Genomic DNA, 16,980 nt, shown 5'->3' with positions numbered 1-16,980 from the left:
CTTTAAAAAAAGTATAGTAATTTCAAGAATGAATATTTTAGTAATAAAAAAATTATTTATTCAAATGTAGGTGAAAAAATATTTTAATGGGGTCAAATACCTTCACCCTTTTTGGTTTGGGTTGCGGTAAGAGAAGGTAATTGTTAAGTGAATTAGAGGTGTGGCAAATAGCGCCCCTCTTTTACTTTTCAACCATAGATAGAGTACATAGAAGAATATCATAAGGGTGGATGACAAGGCGTCTGCATGTTTTTGAAAGAAGTGGCTTGCCATCCATCATCTCATAATGTATTAGATAGATTGCGATTGAGTTGAGTCCAGCTCGCTTGTCGACGGCTGCTGCAACAGACGTCTATTTTCTCTTTGCTCAAACTCTCAAGTCATGGCTTATTCTTCATTTCTATTCCCCGCTATTTCCAAAATATTGACGTACACTAAAAGACGCGAAGAGAAGGGGACACGTTAGAGTACCATGGTGAAGTGAGGTAAGGGATAATGTTCATGAGGTTGAGCTTCAGCCTTCAAAGAGCTGTTATCTTTCTCTCAGCGACTGCCACTGCTGCAAAAAGTAAACAGATTGTGATAAAGATTTTGTCTCCGTTATTTTTTTTTTTTGCCCCCAAAATGTGGGGCCTTGATATTCAAGAAAAAAAAAAATTAACAACTGGATTTTCTTGTTCGTTTACTTAAATTTCTGGCTTTACATTCACTACTGAAAATGACGGCGTCATATTGCTTTGCCCCACCTCTCAAATTATGCAATATTGAAGTCACAGTTTAAGTGCAGAAAGTGTTGAAAACTTACGAATATAAAAACGTGCTATGCATCAAATTACACTAATAAAAATACAATCAGGCATTATATATATAATGTTGTGAACAGAGAGGTTACATTAGGTGGATAAATGGGGAATCTCTTCTTTCTGTACTGTTCCGCTAATCATTTTTATAAAAACTCCATTAACAACTCTGAATGAAGAACATGTCATCAGTCCTTCGAAGCAGTCAATGCATGTGCATTTGCAATTTTTTTTTAAAAAATATTTCAGTTGTTTATTTTTTCTTTTAAAAAAAAAAACATATTCATGATATCGATTCCTCTATTGGCCATGATATTGGTCTAAAAGACACGATTTGCATTTTAGAGGTTGACCATATAAATGTGACCAAAAAGCTGCCTCAATTCCTGCATGCCTCAAAAAGTTGACGAGGTAAAAATCTTTACATTTCATGCACAAAGAACTTTTTTTATTTAAGAACTTAAATTGAAAATTTTCTATTGAATTTCATTTCCATTGTGTACCAGGCTTTCTTAAGTTATAAAATAATGGAATAAGAGAAAATTTTACTTAGCTGTACTTGCATAGCTGCTCTTTTAACTTTATTTAATAGCAAAACAACAGCAGAGAGATGCTTCTTTTGTCTCTATTTTGATTTACAATTCTTCTCTCTCTCTCTCTCTCTCTCTCTCTAACTTATCGTCAGAAAGCACATTACAGTACACACTTGTTCTGAACTGTCAGCCTCATGTGCACTATCATTAACTGATAATCTTCATCAGCCGCTAAACTCATCGCCTCATCTTCTAAAACCACTCTTTGGCCTTTATATATTTCCTCTAATTTCTCTCTCCCTCTTTCCTTTTTTATTTCCATGCACTGCACTGCATTGCTTTCTCTGTTCTGCAACTTTACTGCACAAACCCCACTAATGTTTCTTTTGGCCTCTGCATAATTGAGACTTCTGTTTGAAGCTCTCCCTCTCCAAAATGAATTTGAAAAATTTTACATGGTATGTTTTGCAATGTTGGGTTCTTTCACTTCTGTTCTTCAAAGTTCATGGTGATTCTGTGGTCTCTGTGAAGTTCTTGAAGGCTCCTAAGTTATTTTCACGACTGAACTCAGCCACATTTTTGTTTCAAGTGTTGGTCGCTGGAAATTACAATTGCACTGACTGTAGAATCAGTTGCAAGGTTTGTTGAATTGTTTATTGGTTATAATAATTTTTTTTTTGGGTCTGCTTTGCAACGTGAGACTTTACAATTGCTTTTTTTCATGTTCTGTTGTCTATAAGTTGAAATGGGTTGGTAGTTGTTCATTGTTGCAATGAATTTGCTTTGAGATTTTTGCACCTGAAGGCTGAAGTTTTATTTTAGTCTTGTCGATTAAACTGTCCTATTAAATGCCCAAAAATAATTTATTAATAACATCATCTGTATTTCCTGATTGTTGAGAATTTGTTGAAATACAAATTGAAGGTTTTTTACTTGGAAAAAAGGAATAAAGAAGACTGGATGGTTCGTCGTTCTAGCTAGCCAACTGCTGCCCATACATGATTTTTCTTAGAACTTGTAACAATTTAAGATGGTATTTTTGTTTTGAAATTTTTAATTTACTAAATTTGATGGATTTTTTTTATACCATGCATGCAGCTGGATGATGGCATTGCTTCAGATTGTGGAACTTGGGAAGTTTCATACACAGGCTTGCATGATGGGAATCACACATTTGAGGTCTGCAGCTATGGATCTCAAGGAGTTGGCTGTTCTAGCCATAACTGGATTGTTGGTTAAGAAGACTTACTTTTGATCTTTTTTTGAGTTCTTGTTATCGTTACTTCAGTACTAACTACTAAGTATGCACAAGAGACTTGTTGGTAGAATTCCTTTGATATCAGTTGGAATAGTGTAAAAATGTGATTATATATTATGCTTGTCACTGAATGTCGTCTAACTGAAGATAAGAAAATTAGAGTCTTGTCTTTGATTTCCATCAGATCCCAGTCTTACTTTGCTGTAGATCTGATTATGATCCATTTACTGTTGAAAGTGTTAATTGCCAATTCTTGTGGCATTAGATGCTCTGACATTCAGGTTTTGGAATGTTGCTAGTTATACTGACTTGGATTTCTGGATGCTAATGTTCAATTCCATATCACTTTTGCAGATACAGTCCCTCCTACAGCATATATAACTGCATCATCATCTTTTACAAATGCCAAAAATGTCTCTGTAAATATTTCTTTTACCGAACCCTGTTGCAGCAGAGGAGGTTTTGGATGTTCTTCTGTGAATGCCTGCAACGTGAGTAGGTGGCCAACAAAATATATCAATGTTTTAACTAATTTCATTTTGCAAAGTTGCTGATACACGATCGATTCATCTTTTATAAATCAACGGGCCAAATCATTAAATACTCTCATCTTTCTTTTCAGCTGCTGGTCTATGGTGCGGGCCAAGTTATACCATCTTCTCTTATCACTGTACAACGAAGCCTCGAATATTCTCTTCTTGTGAGCTTATCATCTAATGTTCAGTATGGGAGAGTGATATTGGTAATGGATAAAAGCTTTTGTACTGACACCGCAGGGAACATATTTTCAAGGGCAGAAAATTCCAGTTTCTATGTACATTTTGGTGAGTTTGTTATCTTGTCCTTCAATCTTCATGTTGAAATTTGGATTTCGACATTCTTATAGAGTTACCTTGTCGCTATGACGACATGAGTATTCATTTTCATATTTTTAGCTCTCTTAACTGGTAAATGTTATCTTCCTTTTTTTAGATTTTTTTTTCTTTTTTGTTACGTAACTTACTCAGTTCATTTTGTTGCTATTTGTTTTCTACAGATAGAAGAAGTTTATTTGTCGACCTAAGGTCTCATGTTCCTGAAAAGTTGCTTCAACTAAATAATAAAACCAGGACTGTGCAGGCAACTAATGATGATGAGAAGTTGAAGGTGTACTTGTACTTCTCAGAAGCTGTTCTCAATTCATCTGCGGAAATTCTAAATTCTTTGAATTCAAGTCAGGGAACACTTGTTCCAATCAATGGAAAAAACCGTGGAAATCACAGATTTGGGTTTATGGTAATTTGAATATATACCTTACATAAATTGGGACCTTGCTATCGATAATCTTCAAATTATTATATTATTTTGCTCAAATATTCGCAAACCAATTTCACATTGGGTGTTCATATCATTTGCAATTTCTTTTCAGGTTGCAAATATATCTAGCATTGCTATTATCACTGTAAGTCTCAAATCAAACTCCATTATAAGCAGATATGGGACTCCTGTCTCACCAATTGATCCAGTTACTTTCCTTTATGGTATATTGTGCATTCTTTTCGTATGGAATTAAATTAGATTCTCCATTATTTTTTCAGCTCCTATTGACTTAAAAGTTTGAAAGATTGGTAAGAAACTTTTAGATTGAATTAAATTAGATTCTCCATTATTTTTTCAGTTCCTATTGACTTAAAAGTTTGAAAGATTGGTAAGAAACTTCTAGAGTCTCTGCAATTAATTGAGCATAAAAATTTCTAGACTTTATTTCTTTTCTGGGAATACTTTGTGAATGCGGGTTTTCCTCCTGACATAAGCATAGATGTGACTCTCAGATTCTCAGAGACCTGCTGTGAGATTGAGTACAACATCTAGTACAAGGACTAGGCAGGATAGTATCCCAATATTAATCAAGTTCTTGAAGCCTGTATTTGGCTTTAACTCCTCTTTGATATCGATCTCAGGAGGGCATTTGCAGAGGCAAGTTATTTATTATTAGCAACTTCTGTAAACACCTACCATGGAATACCATGAAAATGAGCAAAGCAGCTTTGGATCGTTTTTTCAAAGATTAGAACTCAAGTCTATTTTAATTTTAATTCTTTTATTAATGCTATCCAGCTTTCAAGAAATAAGACGGAGCATTTACATTTTAGAGATACAAGCTAATGCTGATACTGTTTCTGTCAATGTTCCCGAAAATGTAACTGGGGATGTTGCTGGAAACAAGAATCTACCTTCTAATGTTCTACAAGTGAAGCACTGTAACGATTCCTCTCTTCTTGTTTATTATTAGCTCAATTAATATGCTACATCCAATTTTTGGATGACTGTCAGTTCCCCATGGTTTTCTTTAGTATTTTTCTTATGAAAGTTATGACACATATCTGCAGATTCTGTACCTACAATCTCTTCTACAATTTCTACATTCGTAACCGCTGCTTTCGTGGCAACATCTGTTGCTGCTGGGCTGCTCACTGTGGCAACATCAAGCCTTCTATCTGTCGGGGCATTTTTGAAACCACCGTACTCTCTGGTGTCTGATCCTGCAAGGAACCTTTTTGTATGATTTTTGACTTATTTGTATGATTTTTGACTTACTCTTGAATGTGGAAGCATAACATTTAGAATCAGAGTAGATATAAGATGCCATTGCCATTTTATATCCTCAAAGATTGTCTAAAGTCAGCTTTAGCTATAAAACTGAAATCCATCACCTCGTGTGTTCCTTTTACGCAGAGAACTGCATGCCACATCCAGGTTTTTGCACTGTCAAGATGGTTGGTGGATACGTTGCCAGTTGAATATTATGAATTTGCCAGAGGTATTCAGTGGAGTATTCCATACTTCAATCTACCATGGGAAACAGGGCAGAGTCACCCAGTCATGGTGGGCTCAAGTTCCCCAGATGGCCCACATTCCTACATTTCCAAATTTAATCATTTAGCTATTTTTCAAAGTGAGCAACCAGTTGCAGGGAATTCAAACACTGACGCAGCTGTATATGGCTCACCTCTAACTCCAATGGAATACGAGTCATTTTTCGAGGTAAAAATAAAATTTTCCTGCTACGTCACTTATTTTTCAGCTTTGAACGGAATGTTATGAATACATTGAATGATCAAATGTATCACATGTATGCAGAGCCAAAATATTAAACCAGAAGCAGATTATTTGGATTCGAATCACATGAATGGGTAAGTTATTGGGACATTTCATTTAATTATTTTAATGAACATGTTTAGACATTCCAGATTGCCAAAGGTATATGGTGTTTAGTTCTGGTTAAGAAGAACATTTTAACGAAGGAGTTAGCCTTCTTTTTATTTTCTTTGTTCTAAAGATTCATTTGTCTATTGATACACTATATTACAGCACTCATTTCCTCTTGTAGTTGGAGGGAATTCGACAGAAGCATGTTCTGGTTAGCTGTGATTGGCGGTAGTTTGATACTTCTACATATTTTACTCGTCCTAATTGTAAAATTCAGAAAGAAAAACTCTGAAAAGCAGAGAGGCTATGGAGCAGTCACATTCCCGAGATTTGAGATCTTTCTTATAATTCTTGCACTGCCTTGTATTTGCAAGGCTTCTGCTGCTCTAGTTGAAGGTAAGTTAAAATATTCATTTTTCCCTTTTTATCATCGACATTGACATGAAAAAGCTCTGCATCAGATATCCATTACTTTTTGAAGTGTTATCTATATGTCACTGCAAGTAATATTTATTTATAAACTCTTTATAATGAGTATCTTAATCTTATGAGTTTTGTAGAGAACTTTCAAGCAAATGTAGATAACTTCAAGCACACGTGTAAGATGTTAACTTATCTGCTAATGTTTAAGGTGGAGCGCGATCTGGATTAATACTTGGCATTCTTCTGTTGGCTGTGGTGTCTTTTCTGTTGCTGTCCTTGCTCTTGTTCCTCTCAGTTGGAATCACCCTTGGGAAGCTGCTTCAATACAAGGAAGTTCATCAAGAAGGCCAGAGATTTCACTGGTATCAAGAGATTGTCAGAGTAACTCTAGGTCCTGGTAAAAGAGGCCAATGGACATGGAAAAACCAACCAGACTCCAGTTATCTAACCATTTTAGGCCCTCTGTTTGAAGATCTGAGAGGTCCCCCAAAATACATGCTCTCACAGATTTCCGGAGGCAATCCCCACAAGGAACGTGATCGTATCATTGCCTCTGATGATGAAACAGAAGATGCAGAAGCACCTTTCATACAAAAGCTGTTTGGAATACTTAGAATATACTACACACTCCTTGAATCTGTGAAACGAGTTTCTCTAGGAATTCTAGCTGGTGTCTATACGGATGACTGGTCCTCTAAAACTCCAACAGTAGTTCTATTATGCATCACCTCATTTCAGCTCTTTTTCATGGTTCTTAAGAAGCCTTTCATTAAGAAAAAGATTCAGTTGGTTGAGATCATTTCCATTTCCTGCCAAGTGGGTTTATTTACACTTTGTTTAGTTTTCATAGAGAAGGAATTTTCATCCGGGGGAGAGACTAAAGTTGGAATCTCCATGCTTGCGCTTTTCTTAGTCGGATATTTTGCCCAGATGATCAACGAATGGTATGCATTGTACAGACAAGTAAAGCAACTGGACCCGACTACAAAATCTCTTTTGTCAGGCCTAAAAGTAGCTTCCTTTGGAGTTCTCCTGCTCGTTTTCCCACAGAAGCTGACTAGAAACCTGGAAAGCAAATTTCCATTGGATCGATGTGGGGAAGGAGTTGCTGTTGATACGGGTTCTGCCGACAGGATCAGGAGCTCAGGCAGCAGAAGCTCAGGGTCAACAGACAAACCATGGCTAAAACAACTGAGAGAAATGGCTAAGTCCAGCTTTAGCAAAGAAAGAAGTGGAACTATCAATGATCCTTCGACCAGTCAGACTAAATGGAATGGCTTTTGGAGCGCCAAAAGGAGCAGGAGTTCAAGTTCATCTTCGGATTTCAAGTCAAAATCAAAAGGATTGTACAAAGACTTAGAAGCAATTTTTGCAGCCAAGTGAAGCGGGAACTAAAATTGTCCTGAACAATGTAATAATAAGAAGTGTGATTAGTTTCAGCAGAGCTATTGATCAAATTGTGATTCAAACAGACAGCTGCTGTATATCCAACACATCCTACTTGTTGGAAACGGAAAATTTCATCTGATAATTAAACCCGGAGATTATCTCACTTTTTTGAGTAGTCATGCTCTCGTCCCGTATGGTGATAAAAAAAATAATAAAACTAAATTTTAGATTGTATTTGTTATTTAGGTTTCTAAAAACGATTAATAAGACTGAAAGCTGACAAAATTATTGTATGTACCCAACCGTATTGTTGTGTCGGCGTAAATCCAACCTGGTTTGACGTTGTCTTTGTTTATATTTTGTCTTTTTTTTTATATATATATTTTATTTTGGTTGAAATATCAGTGGTCTTAGTGTGCGTTTGGCAGCTTCGTTACACTGTATTTTATTGTATCAAAAAACTATTATTGTGTAGTTCATGTTTTGCTGTAATTTTTTTTTTTAATTATGGGAGACTATTGTTTAGATTATAACTCATATTTTATGAGATTAATACACTGATGTTTACAATTAAACAATTATTATGGTTAATTTACAAATTTTATATGGTATAGTTCTCTTTAATATTCGAGAGACGTTTACTCCACTCACATTTCGAAAGGAAGAAGACTATTTTCACTCAAGTTCAGAAAAGAAATTAAAGTCCCCACAATGGGTTGTGAGGGCTTGAACTCGTGATCTCACAATTGTGAGGTTTGTTTTGCCGTAATTTTTTATTATATTGCACTATATTAAAAAGGTATATAAAATAAACCTATAGGATAATGTTTAGACTGTATGGTATTAAAATACGTCATAATCTATATATAATCATTTAACTTTTATTATTTAATAAATTATAGGAAACTTAAATTTATTAAATATTAATTAAAATGATTTTTTTAATGAAAGTAAACATTTTATTTATTAAATATTTAGATTTATTACTATTATTAATAAATGTAAATAATATTAGTCTAATTTGTAAATAATATTAGTCTAATTTTAACATTAGTATAAAATAATGTTATTTTACATAATACAATATATACTAACTAAATAAAATATTATATTATGAGTTAATAAAATATACCCTAATGCAATAAAAACAGTGTGTGTTAAATGCACCGCAGGTTATACATACTTTGAAAGAAATAATTTTGAACGAAATTATGTGTACGGATATTTACGTAATTTTGGCTAAAAGCTTGTTGCGTTCGTAGAGATGGCAATGGGGGAGGGGAGGGAACCGACATCCCCACACCCATTCTCGATATTCTGCATATATCTTCATCCCTTTCCTGTCCCTATTAGAATTGCTTGAAGAGATCCTCGTCTCCTCCCTGAATAATAAGAGAGGATCCCCGATCCCCGAATAACTGATACGTTTTTAAATTTAAATTATGAACTTGATTTAATCATATTAAAATAAAAATTTAAATAAAAATAAGGTTTAACAATATATCTTACACTAACATTAATGCATTACAAAAATCATACTACAAAATATAAATCATTAGATTAATTATCTTCGTCAATTTTCATAATTCTATAATAAAAAAATTATTTTTATATCAATAATAAAATAAATGAAACGGGTATAGATACTAAAATTAATATTTTTAATAAAAGCATTTATTCTTTCACTCATGCTCCTCGTGTTCTTCCTCAAGAAATGTGACAAATTGAGAGATAACATAAGGTTTCAAATTTAAAATAATAAAATAATATAAGCAATATGACTCATAATCTAAAACAGTTTTGGGCCAAGACATTTAAAATAAGGTTTGGTCGAATAGTAATTCAGGACTACAGCTAGTTAAGTAGGCTCGAAATTTTTATAATAGATTTATATAAATATTTTGATATTTATTATTTATACTAATATTTAATATAATTTAAATTTCATTATTTATTTATTAATAATTCTAAAAAATAAAATCAAAATTAAAAATTAATATGAGGAAATGAGAAAATGGTAGAGGATAAAGATTTCACCTTATCCTCATCATTTCCCCAAATAAAAAACTACTTAAAAGATTATTCTCATTTTTTTTCCGAATAAGAAATGAAGTATCAAATTATCTTCGTACCCTCTAAAATAAAAAAGAAATCCCCAAAAAATCCCGATCCATGGAAATTTTTGCCATCCTTATGCGTCCGTGTATATGTATTTAAAAGACCATCAGCCAGTCAGCAGAAACTAGTGGTAATAAACAATACCAAACAACAAAGGAAAGGATCGAAAACTAAAATCAAGTCAAATGGGTTTATTTCAAAGCAAAATAAGCAAAGAAGAGCTTGAAATCGCGCTTAACAAGGCCAAGGAAATCGTCTCCTCCAATCCCGTCGTCGTCTTCAGGTGTGCAATTCCTGTTTATTTTGACTTTGGATTTCTTTCTTTTTGAAAATTTTATTTGTATTAATCGGATTAACGACCTCGGAGATACCTCTGTTTATCGGCTCGTTTTTTTGTAGCCTCTATGAATCGATTACGTTTGGTCGAATATTAGTCTAAGCTCCAAATCCATTTTGAAATAAATATTATTATTCGATTTTGGGAATTATGTTCTACGAGATCAAGAAAAATTTTTGAGTATTGATTATTCGATCTTGTTACGAATGTTCGTTCGTATTGTTCCTCTATTCGCAGCAAAACCTACTGTGGTTATTGTACAAGGGTGAAGGAGTTGCTTAAACAGCTTGGAACGAGTTTCAAAGTCGTAGAATTGGATATTGAAAGTAAGAGCAAACAGACTCTCTGTATTTTTCAGACCGCTTGCTTGCTTTTTTTCTTTGTTGCCTTTGAAATATTTGATGTTGTGAATGAAGAAATCTCTCTCTCTCTCTCTCGCTGATTATGCTGACAGTCTGGTTATGTATGTTGAATGAATGAATGTGCTGTCTATGTGAATGAGGCTTGCAGCCCTCCATTGGAATCATATGCTTTTTGTCTAGTTTTGTTTTCTTCAACAAACAACAAATTCTTGAAATCCTTGCATGTTTTGATTCTTGAAGGTGATGGAAGTAAAATTCAAGCAGCTCTGGCAGAGTGGACTGGGCAGAGAACCGTACCCAATGTGTTCATTGGGGGAAAACACATCGGTGGCTGCGACAGTACGCCCATTCTACTTCTCTTCATTGCTAACACCTATTCTCTCTGCAAATAATCCATAACTGATTTGTTTCTTAAAAAAATCATTGCAGCTGTAGTAGAGAAGCACCAAGGAGGAAAGCTGGTCCCCCTTCTTCGTGATGCCGGTGCCCTCGCCCTTGCTGACAAATGATAATTTTGCTCCGTTAAGATCAGAACCACAAGTTCGTGTACATGGGCTGAAGTGAAGAAATGCAACAATATTAAAGTGACCAATTATATGGTGTGTAAAAGTAACAATCGATGTCCACTTTATTTGTGTGTGTGTGTGTGTGTTTTATAGACATTTCTCTGCTTGATTGTAAAGTAAAATGAGAGATATGCATGCGTTGCTGCTCTCTGTATAAGGAGGGAAGCATTCGACCGGGAAGCGGCTTCAGAGGTTTGTATTGTTGGTGAGACACCAACTAGCGCCTCTGGTTCATTCACATTTTATCGCAACCGGCAACGCTGGCTTTCAAGTTCAACTAGCATGCGGTAGAAAAGTTAAGTTGCATATTTATATATCAGGAAAAGAAAAGAGCATGATCAATTTCTTCTCTGTAGTTTACTTCTATTAACTTTTGGAATACATCTCTTTTCATTGTTTAATTGAGGGAGGATTATATGTACGCAAGGGAAAGGGCGCTCTTCAATCCCATATTTTCACTAAAAGAAAATTGTAATAGAAATAGCTGTGAAATAACGTAATAAACTAAAATAATTTCCATTTCACGGGCGTGGAGGTGAGAAAATAAATGAAAATGAAATGAAAGGAACTTATCTTCGAAATATGTTTGTGCACTTTGATGGGTTTGTAGGGTAGAATATCAACTCATAAATTTAATAAAGTATTTTTGAGTATGTGGGTTAGAGCTCGCAAAATTTGACACAACTTGTTTACTGAACGAATATAATTAGAATAAATGAATTTGAATTGTGACAATTGACACGATTATTAAATGAGTTTGGTTCAGTCAATGCGATTTTTTTCGTGTCAATAAGGGGTTTAATTTCTTAACTTATTTATCTGTTTACTGACACAATTATTAAATAATTAATCAAAATTAATTCATATTTACAAATTTTAATTTATATTTATGTTTTAATTACAAATTAATATGCAAAGTCTTGTCATTAGAACTCAAACATTGGACATGATTTTCTTTTTTTTCTTTTTTCTTTTTTTTTTTTATGGTAAAGGATGAACATTTATAATGTGTTTAATTTTATATGATTATAGATAACATGGTATAATATTTTAATAGACGTATATCTCTTAAAATATCAATACACAATATTATTTAGATATATAAAAAATTTCAGTTTGTGATAAATGTGCAAACAACATTTGATGTTAAATGTGTTTAATATGTATTAAGCAAGTTATTGGATTGTATTATGTTGGGTAATACGATTACATGATCATTAAATGTGTGTTGAGTCACTAGTTTATCTTTTATGTTGGGTTTGAATTTTAATATTTTAACACGATTATTAATTAAATAATATTTGGATCAATTTAAATTTAACACGACACAAAACCAATACAATAATCCATTTTGTCAACTGCAAATGGAATATGATATAATAAAGGATTTGACTATGTTGGAATTGCTCTAAGGTAAAACACCCCTTCATAACAACACAATCAAAGTTATAATGAATTTTTTAATATTTATCACTTTGCGTGTGTGTGGTTTAGATTCGTGATCCACTGTAGATTTGATCCAACATAGCCATAGCCTATAATACGAGGATTCCAGAACTTGCGGCGTTAACTTCACAGACTATTTGATTAGGACGGTGAACTCTGGCCATTTAACTTAATCATCAAATATATCTTATACAATTGTATATTATTCTATAAAATGGTAAAAGAACTAAATACCTAATTTTATGATAATAGCAAAAATAATTATACTTCATTTGACTTTGTGCCAAAAAATGTATTCAACATAACATAATACATTCCATAAGCCAATACTTTTGATACACTACAATAAACAATATTAATTTTAGGGACCTTCTAATTTCTTCTAATAGTTGATCGACGAGACGTGCATAAGCAAGCCAACTTTTGACCTACCTGTTATTCATGGTACTGCAATGAAGTCTTTCTTAGTCTTCAAAACTCCATTACTCATGCACAAGCAAATGCTGGCGCCCCCTACAAAGACATATCTGTTTAATGCTCTGCTTTAATAAAGTGGAAAGAACAAAATGGATTCATTATGTTTTCAATACCTAAAGAAGCAGCCAACTCAGGAACAGGTTTTATTTACCTTTGAGACTTCTATCCATAAATCCAGCGTATTAAGAGCTTTCCCTGATAATTGAATTTCACGCGCCAGGGCTACACCCTCAGCCAAGGTGTTCACTTTGCAACTGACCAAGAGTGCTGCTGCAGCATTTAGGATCTGTCCAATCATTATCAGATTAAATTTAATAAGTCCATTTGTTCTTCTTACATAAGGATCACGCGTGCGTGCGCGCACACACACACACAGAGACAAAGAGAGAGCAGCCAGTTGAGATTGGGAGTGTTAGAGGAGAAAACTGACTAATGCATCAGCTATTGCCCCTCTTTCTCCAGACAGTACACGCCTTAAGACCTCTGCATTATATGCTGGGCCTCCACCTTGCAAGCTTTCTAAAGTGCAGCGAGGAATGCCGTAGTCCACTATAAAATACCATACTCATTCAGTCATTTTAGTAGGGTAATCAAGTATTGATACAATGAGGAAACTATTAATGAAGAGGAAATAAAATAGGTCAGTGACAAGATCCTTACATGGATCAAATGAGAATCTCTCAATTTTTTCTTGGGTGACATCAAGGATCAGACCAGGTCCTGTATTCAATCATTATGTTTGAATCATATGAAATTTAAGCACAAGATTAGGAAAAACCAAATGTAAAAGCTTATAAGAATCAAATAAAGCTAAAATCTATGAATGCTAAATAAACATATGCTGACTACCCGACAGCAGAAAGCTTACCAAGGGGACTCATCTCATCCAAACCCTCTGAGTGAACAACCAATGCTCTTTTCAGGCCAAATCGTTGCAGTGCATTGGCCATTTTGAGTACCTATCCAACAAACAGAAGAGAGCTCCAATGAGGGAGAATTTCATGGATACAAATGGCAAGTTACTCAAAATACATGGCCAAACTCCTAACACATATATGTCTACTATTTTACATGATACAATTCAAACAACTGACAATATATTATAAAGATATTACTCAAAGCAAAATCTATACTAATATCCTCATAGAGGTGGAATCAATGAAAAGAAAGCATCATGAAATACATGCATATATGAACTAATCTGACACATATTAAAAACTTTTACAAAAATTCAGGGAAAAATAAAAAACCTTATAATTTTTCTGTTAGTTTAGTCTCGTTCATTAACCTAGGAAATTGAAAAGTAAAGAAAAAATTGAAGCCGAGAGAAGCTTCCATATTTAATCACATGAGGTTTCAAACTATCAAGGCTTACACTTGTTGCCCAAAACATTTTCTACAAATTAGAGAGAAGCCTGCAGGCGATTTTTGAAAGCATAGGATTTTAAGAATGAACAAGTTAAAAAGTTCGAATAGCTCAAAGAAGCCTATGACTAAGAAATCTCTCAGATAATGATGTTGAATTATTAAGAAATCTTCCTATAGGATAATAGTATTCTACTAAGGCTAGAATGCACCAGAGACACTTACCAAGTTTTCATTGTAAACACCAACCACAGCGAATGGCACACATGCAGGATTCAACATAGGACCCAATATATTGAATACAGTTTTTACTTTGAGCTTTTTCCTCACTGGCCTGACAAACTTCATTGCAGGGTGATACTTTGTCGACATCATGAAACCAATTCCTGCCTCATCCACACACCTTCTTACACCCTGTTTTCAAGAACCAAAAAATTAAAAAAAAAAAAAAAATTCCACCAACATAAGAATGTCAAATAATGCATATCATTATTGTACCAGTTTGTTATCTATTTTTACGTTCAGTAGGTCAAGCAGACCTCGAACTTAATGCACATATTTTCAACCTATCTTTTAGTTTATGAAATATGAACCATGTAGGGAACAATCCACTTGAAGAAAAAAACCAGATTAGCTGCATGAAGAAGACAAAGCAAATAAATTATTCTCGGTAAGGTTTTGATCCAAGTATGCCCACAATGGCCTCATGTTAACAAACAAAGGAGATTAATAAATCCAAAAATGATGCCATGTTGGGACCTTGACCACTTTGTATCCTTTGAATTCCACCAACTAATAGCTATTAGAATAAGCACAGTCCAGCTTGCATTCACAAGCCCAAAAAATTAAAAAAAAAAACGATATTCATGTCGTAATTGACTTCTTGTAGCATTTAACACATATGTCCCTCTCCAAAAACAGCCAGAATGCCACAGCCACATTCAGGAACAACTACTCGCACGAAAGGGCACATATAATAATAAATTACTTAATTCATATTGCACCTACCTCTGGGTCCAAGTCAATAACGACACCCAAAGCTTCTAACACATCAGCACTTCCACATGCAGAAGAACTAGACCGACTCCCTTGCTGAGATATAACAACCCACAAAATATTATGTGAAAAGAAAAAGGTCAAAAAAGAAAACATAGTATCACAAAAGGTCACGGATGAAGAAAATTGTCACCTTGGCAACTTTTGCACCACAAGCTGCAGCAAGAATTGAAGCACCAGTTGAAATGTTCACTGTGTTTGCACCATCACCTCCTGTACCCACAATGTCAACTGCATCACCCAGCCCTTCCACCTTCGTAGCATACTTTATCATCGCCCTGGCCAATCCCACAATCTATTTGCACAAATTTTTTTGAAATTATTTTCTTGTTTATTTCCGCCTAAATTGATTTACCCATTTCCAAAAGCCAATGCACCAAAAAAAAAAAAAAAGGGGGCTAAAAACTGAGAAATTTGGTGTCTTCTTGCAGTTGGTTTCCTTCTCCACGATTTCCAATTGTTTTAACAACTAAGAGAAATATTTAAAAAGAGAAAAAAGAAAAAGGAACATTTTGCTTGACATATAAAAGATGATGCGACATGAATTTAATTGCTTAATTGTAACCGCAGTTGACTGTAGTGTGACCCCCGTTGAACCGTAACAATAAAAAAAAAAAAAAAATGTACCTCTCCAAATGTTTCTCCTTTGGCTCTGAGCAAAACAAGAAAAGCACTAATCAAGGCCTCATCAGCTTCATTCAACAAATAATCCAGCGAAGCTTGAGCCTCCGCCTCCGTTAAATCCACTCGACTTATCAAGCAATCGATCAACTTGCCAAACAGAACAAATCAAAAACGGAAAACTAAAAATTTGAAAAGAAAAAAAAAAGTAGAGGTTATTGTACTGTAGTACCTCATTAAAGCAGGGCGTTAGAGGACGAGTATTATCAGAAACAGCCGGCTGAGGGGTTTGAATAGCAGTTAATTCTCTGCATCTCGGATTATTACCCGCAGTCGTAAATCCACAGTTTCGAAGCGACGGTAAGGAAGGCCGGTGATTTGGGTGATTATTATTAAATGGAGAGGAAGAAACTGCAGTTAAATTCAACAACGCTCTCATTGTCATTGTTGTTGCATTCTCCATGTGCAAACTGTGGTTAAAATAGAAAACAGAGTGGTCGGTGTTTGGTGTTTTTTTTCCCTTTCTTTTTTTTTTTCTGGATAAAACAAAAATTGACGTGTTTGGTCGGTTCACACTAAAAAATGGTTTGAAGAAAACGAGTGGCGGAGATGCCAAGCAATGAGAGAGTGGCGGGCCGCGCACGACGAGAAACAAAAAGTTACGGGTGCTTTTGGAATTGAAGTTGGACAGTTTAATTTTTAAGTTATAGTATTAAAATATTTAATAAATATTAATTATTATAATTTAAAAGTTATGTTAATGTGATTTTTTATTTGTATCATGAAAATTTTTTTATATATTTAATAATTTTATTAAAATTATTATTTAAAATTTATATTTATTACATATTATTAATTTTTATTTTATAATTATAATTTTTTTTTACAATAATTATAATTTAAAAGTTACAATATTTTAATTTCAAACACACCCATAATCAAGAGTCAAGAAGACTCACGAGTTATTATTTTATCGGGGACAAAAAACAACCGGATTAAAACGTAATCAATGAGCAAGCACACAGAAAGGAGTAAGTTCC

At 34.1% G+C, this 16,980-nt stretch overlaps 3 protein-coding genes across 7 annotated transcripts; 2 read left to right on the top strand and 1 right to left on the bottom strand.

Annotated features, from left to right (window-relative positions):
- The first annotated feature begins 1,437 nt into the window (after window positions 1–1,437).
- On the top strand, window positions 1,438–7,755 carry LOC102627072 (uncharacterized). 5 transcript variants are annotated; one of them, XM_006476743.4, is made up of 13 exons: window positions 1,438–1,972; window positions 2,432–2,567; window positions 2,946–3,082; window positions 3,214–3,415; window positions 3,628–3,866; window positions 4,000–4,111; window positions 4,403–4,547; window positions 4,689–4,831; window positions 4,961–5,130; window positions 5,307–5,615; window positions 5,712–5,764; window positions 5,962–6,176; window positions 6,412–7,755. In XM_006476743.4, the coding sequence occupies exons 1-13, from the start codon at window positions 1,769–1,771 to the stop codon at window positions 7,584–7,586; spliced, it is 3,240 nt and encodes a 1,079-aa protein (XP_006476806.2). In that variant the 5' UTR covers window positions 1,438–1,768; the 3' UTR covers window positions 7,587–7,755. The 5 variants fall into 5 exon arrangements, with proteins under 5 accessions (XP_006476806.2, XP_024954949.2, XP_052294567.1 ...); XM_025099181.2 differs by having other exon boundaries at window positions 1,914–1,972; window positions 2,432–2,512; XM_052438607.1 differs by having other exon boundaries at window positions 1,914–1,972; window positions 2,432–2,512; window positions 2,946–3,086.
- A 2,064-nt stretch (window positions 7,756–9,819) lies between these two features.
- LOC102626795 (glutaredoxin) lies at window positions 9,820–11,376 on the top strand. The gene is made up of 4 exons (XM_006476742.4): window positions 9,820–9,993; window positions 10,285–10,373; window positions 10,650–10,748; window positions 10,839–11,376. Exons 1-4 carry the CDS (start codon window positions 9,896–9,898, stop codon window positions 10,916–10,918), a joined length of 366 nt encoding a protein of 121 aa, XP_006476805.2. The 5' UTR covers window positions 9,820–9,895; the 3' UTR covers window positions 10,919–11,376.
- A 1,283-nt stretch (window positions 11,377–12,659) lies between these two features.
- LOC102626494 (anthranilate phosphoribosyltransferase, chloroplastic) lies at window positions 12,660–16,498 on the bottom strand. Its single transcript, XM_006476741.3, has 10 exons — window positions 16,173–16,498; window positions 15,947–16,090; window positions 15,453–15,614; window positions 15,272–15,355; window positions 14,489–14,677; window positions 13,767–13,857; window positions 13,559–13,618; window positions 13,329–13,447; window positions 13,050–13,184; window positions 12,660–12,934 (listed from the first exon to the last, which is right to left on the bottom strand). The coding sequence occupies exons 1-10, from the start codon at window positions 16,401–16,403 to the stop codon at window positions 12,908–12,910; spliced, it is 1,242 nt and encodes a 413-aa protein (XP_006476804.2). The 5' UTR covers window positions 16,404–16,498; the 3' UTR covers window positions 12,660–12,907.
- Window positions 16,499–16,980: the final 482 nt, after the last annotated feature.

The sequence above is a fragment of the Citrus sinensis genome, chromosome 3 (assembly GCF_022201045.2).
Source record: "Citrus sinensis cultivar Valencia sweet orange chromosome 3, DVS_A1.0, whole genome shotgun sequence".
Lineage (NCBI taxonomy): Eukaryota > Viridiplantae > Streptophyta > Magnoliopsida > Sapindales > Rutaceae > Citrus > Citrus sinensis.
The sequence above is the reverse complement of the archived record's forward strand: the minus strand, read 5'-3'. Positions and strand labels throughout refer to the sequence as shown.

What these genes read in the sequence shown, in the direction of transcription:
- LOC102627072 (XM_006476743.4), top strand. Translation starts at nt 1,769, where the DNA reads ATGAATTTGAAAAATTTTACATGGTATGTTTTGCAATGTTGGGTTCTT. An exon ending in CTTCTGTGAATGCCTGCAAC is followed by an intron (nt 3,083 to 3,213) that starts GTGAGTAGGTGG and finishes CTTTCTTTTCAG; the next exon opens with CTGCTGGTCTATGGTGCGGG. An exon ending in TGTTCTACAAGTGAAGCACT is followed by an intron (nt 4,832 to 4,960) that starts GTAACGATTCCT and finishes ACATATCTGCAG; the next exon opens with ATTCTGTACCTACAATCTCT.
- LOC102626795 (XM_006476742.4), top strand. Translation starts at nt 9,896, where the DNA reads ATGGGTTTATTTCAAAGCAAAATAAGCAAAGAAGAGCTTGAAATCGCG. An exon ending in CGTAGAATTGGATATTGAAA is followed by an intron (nt 10,374 to 10,649) that starts GTAAGAGCAAAC and finishes TGATTCTTGAAG; the next exon opens with GTGATGGAAGTAAAATTCAA. An exon ending in ACACATCGGTGGCTGCGACA is followed by an intron (nt 10,749 to 10,838) that starts GTACGCCCATTC and finishes AAATCATTGCAG; the next exon opens with CTGTAGTAGAGAAGCACCAA.
- LOC102626494 (XM_006476741.3), bottom strand. Translation starts at nt 16,403, where the DNA reads ATGGAGAATGCAACAACAATGACAATGAGAGCGTTGTTGAATTTAACT. An exon ending in TAACGCCCTGCTTTAATGAG is followed by an intron (nt 16,091 to 16,172) that starts GTACTACAGTAC and finishes CTGTTTGGCAAG; the next exon opens with TTGATCGATTGCTTGATAAG. An exon ending in GAGATTCTCATTTGATCCAT is followed by an intron (nt 13,448 to 13,558) that starts GTAAGGATCTTG and finishes GGTATTTTATAG; the next exon opens with TGGACTACGGCATTCCTCGC.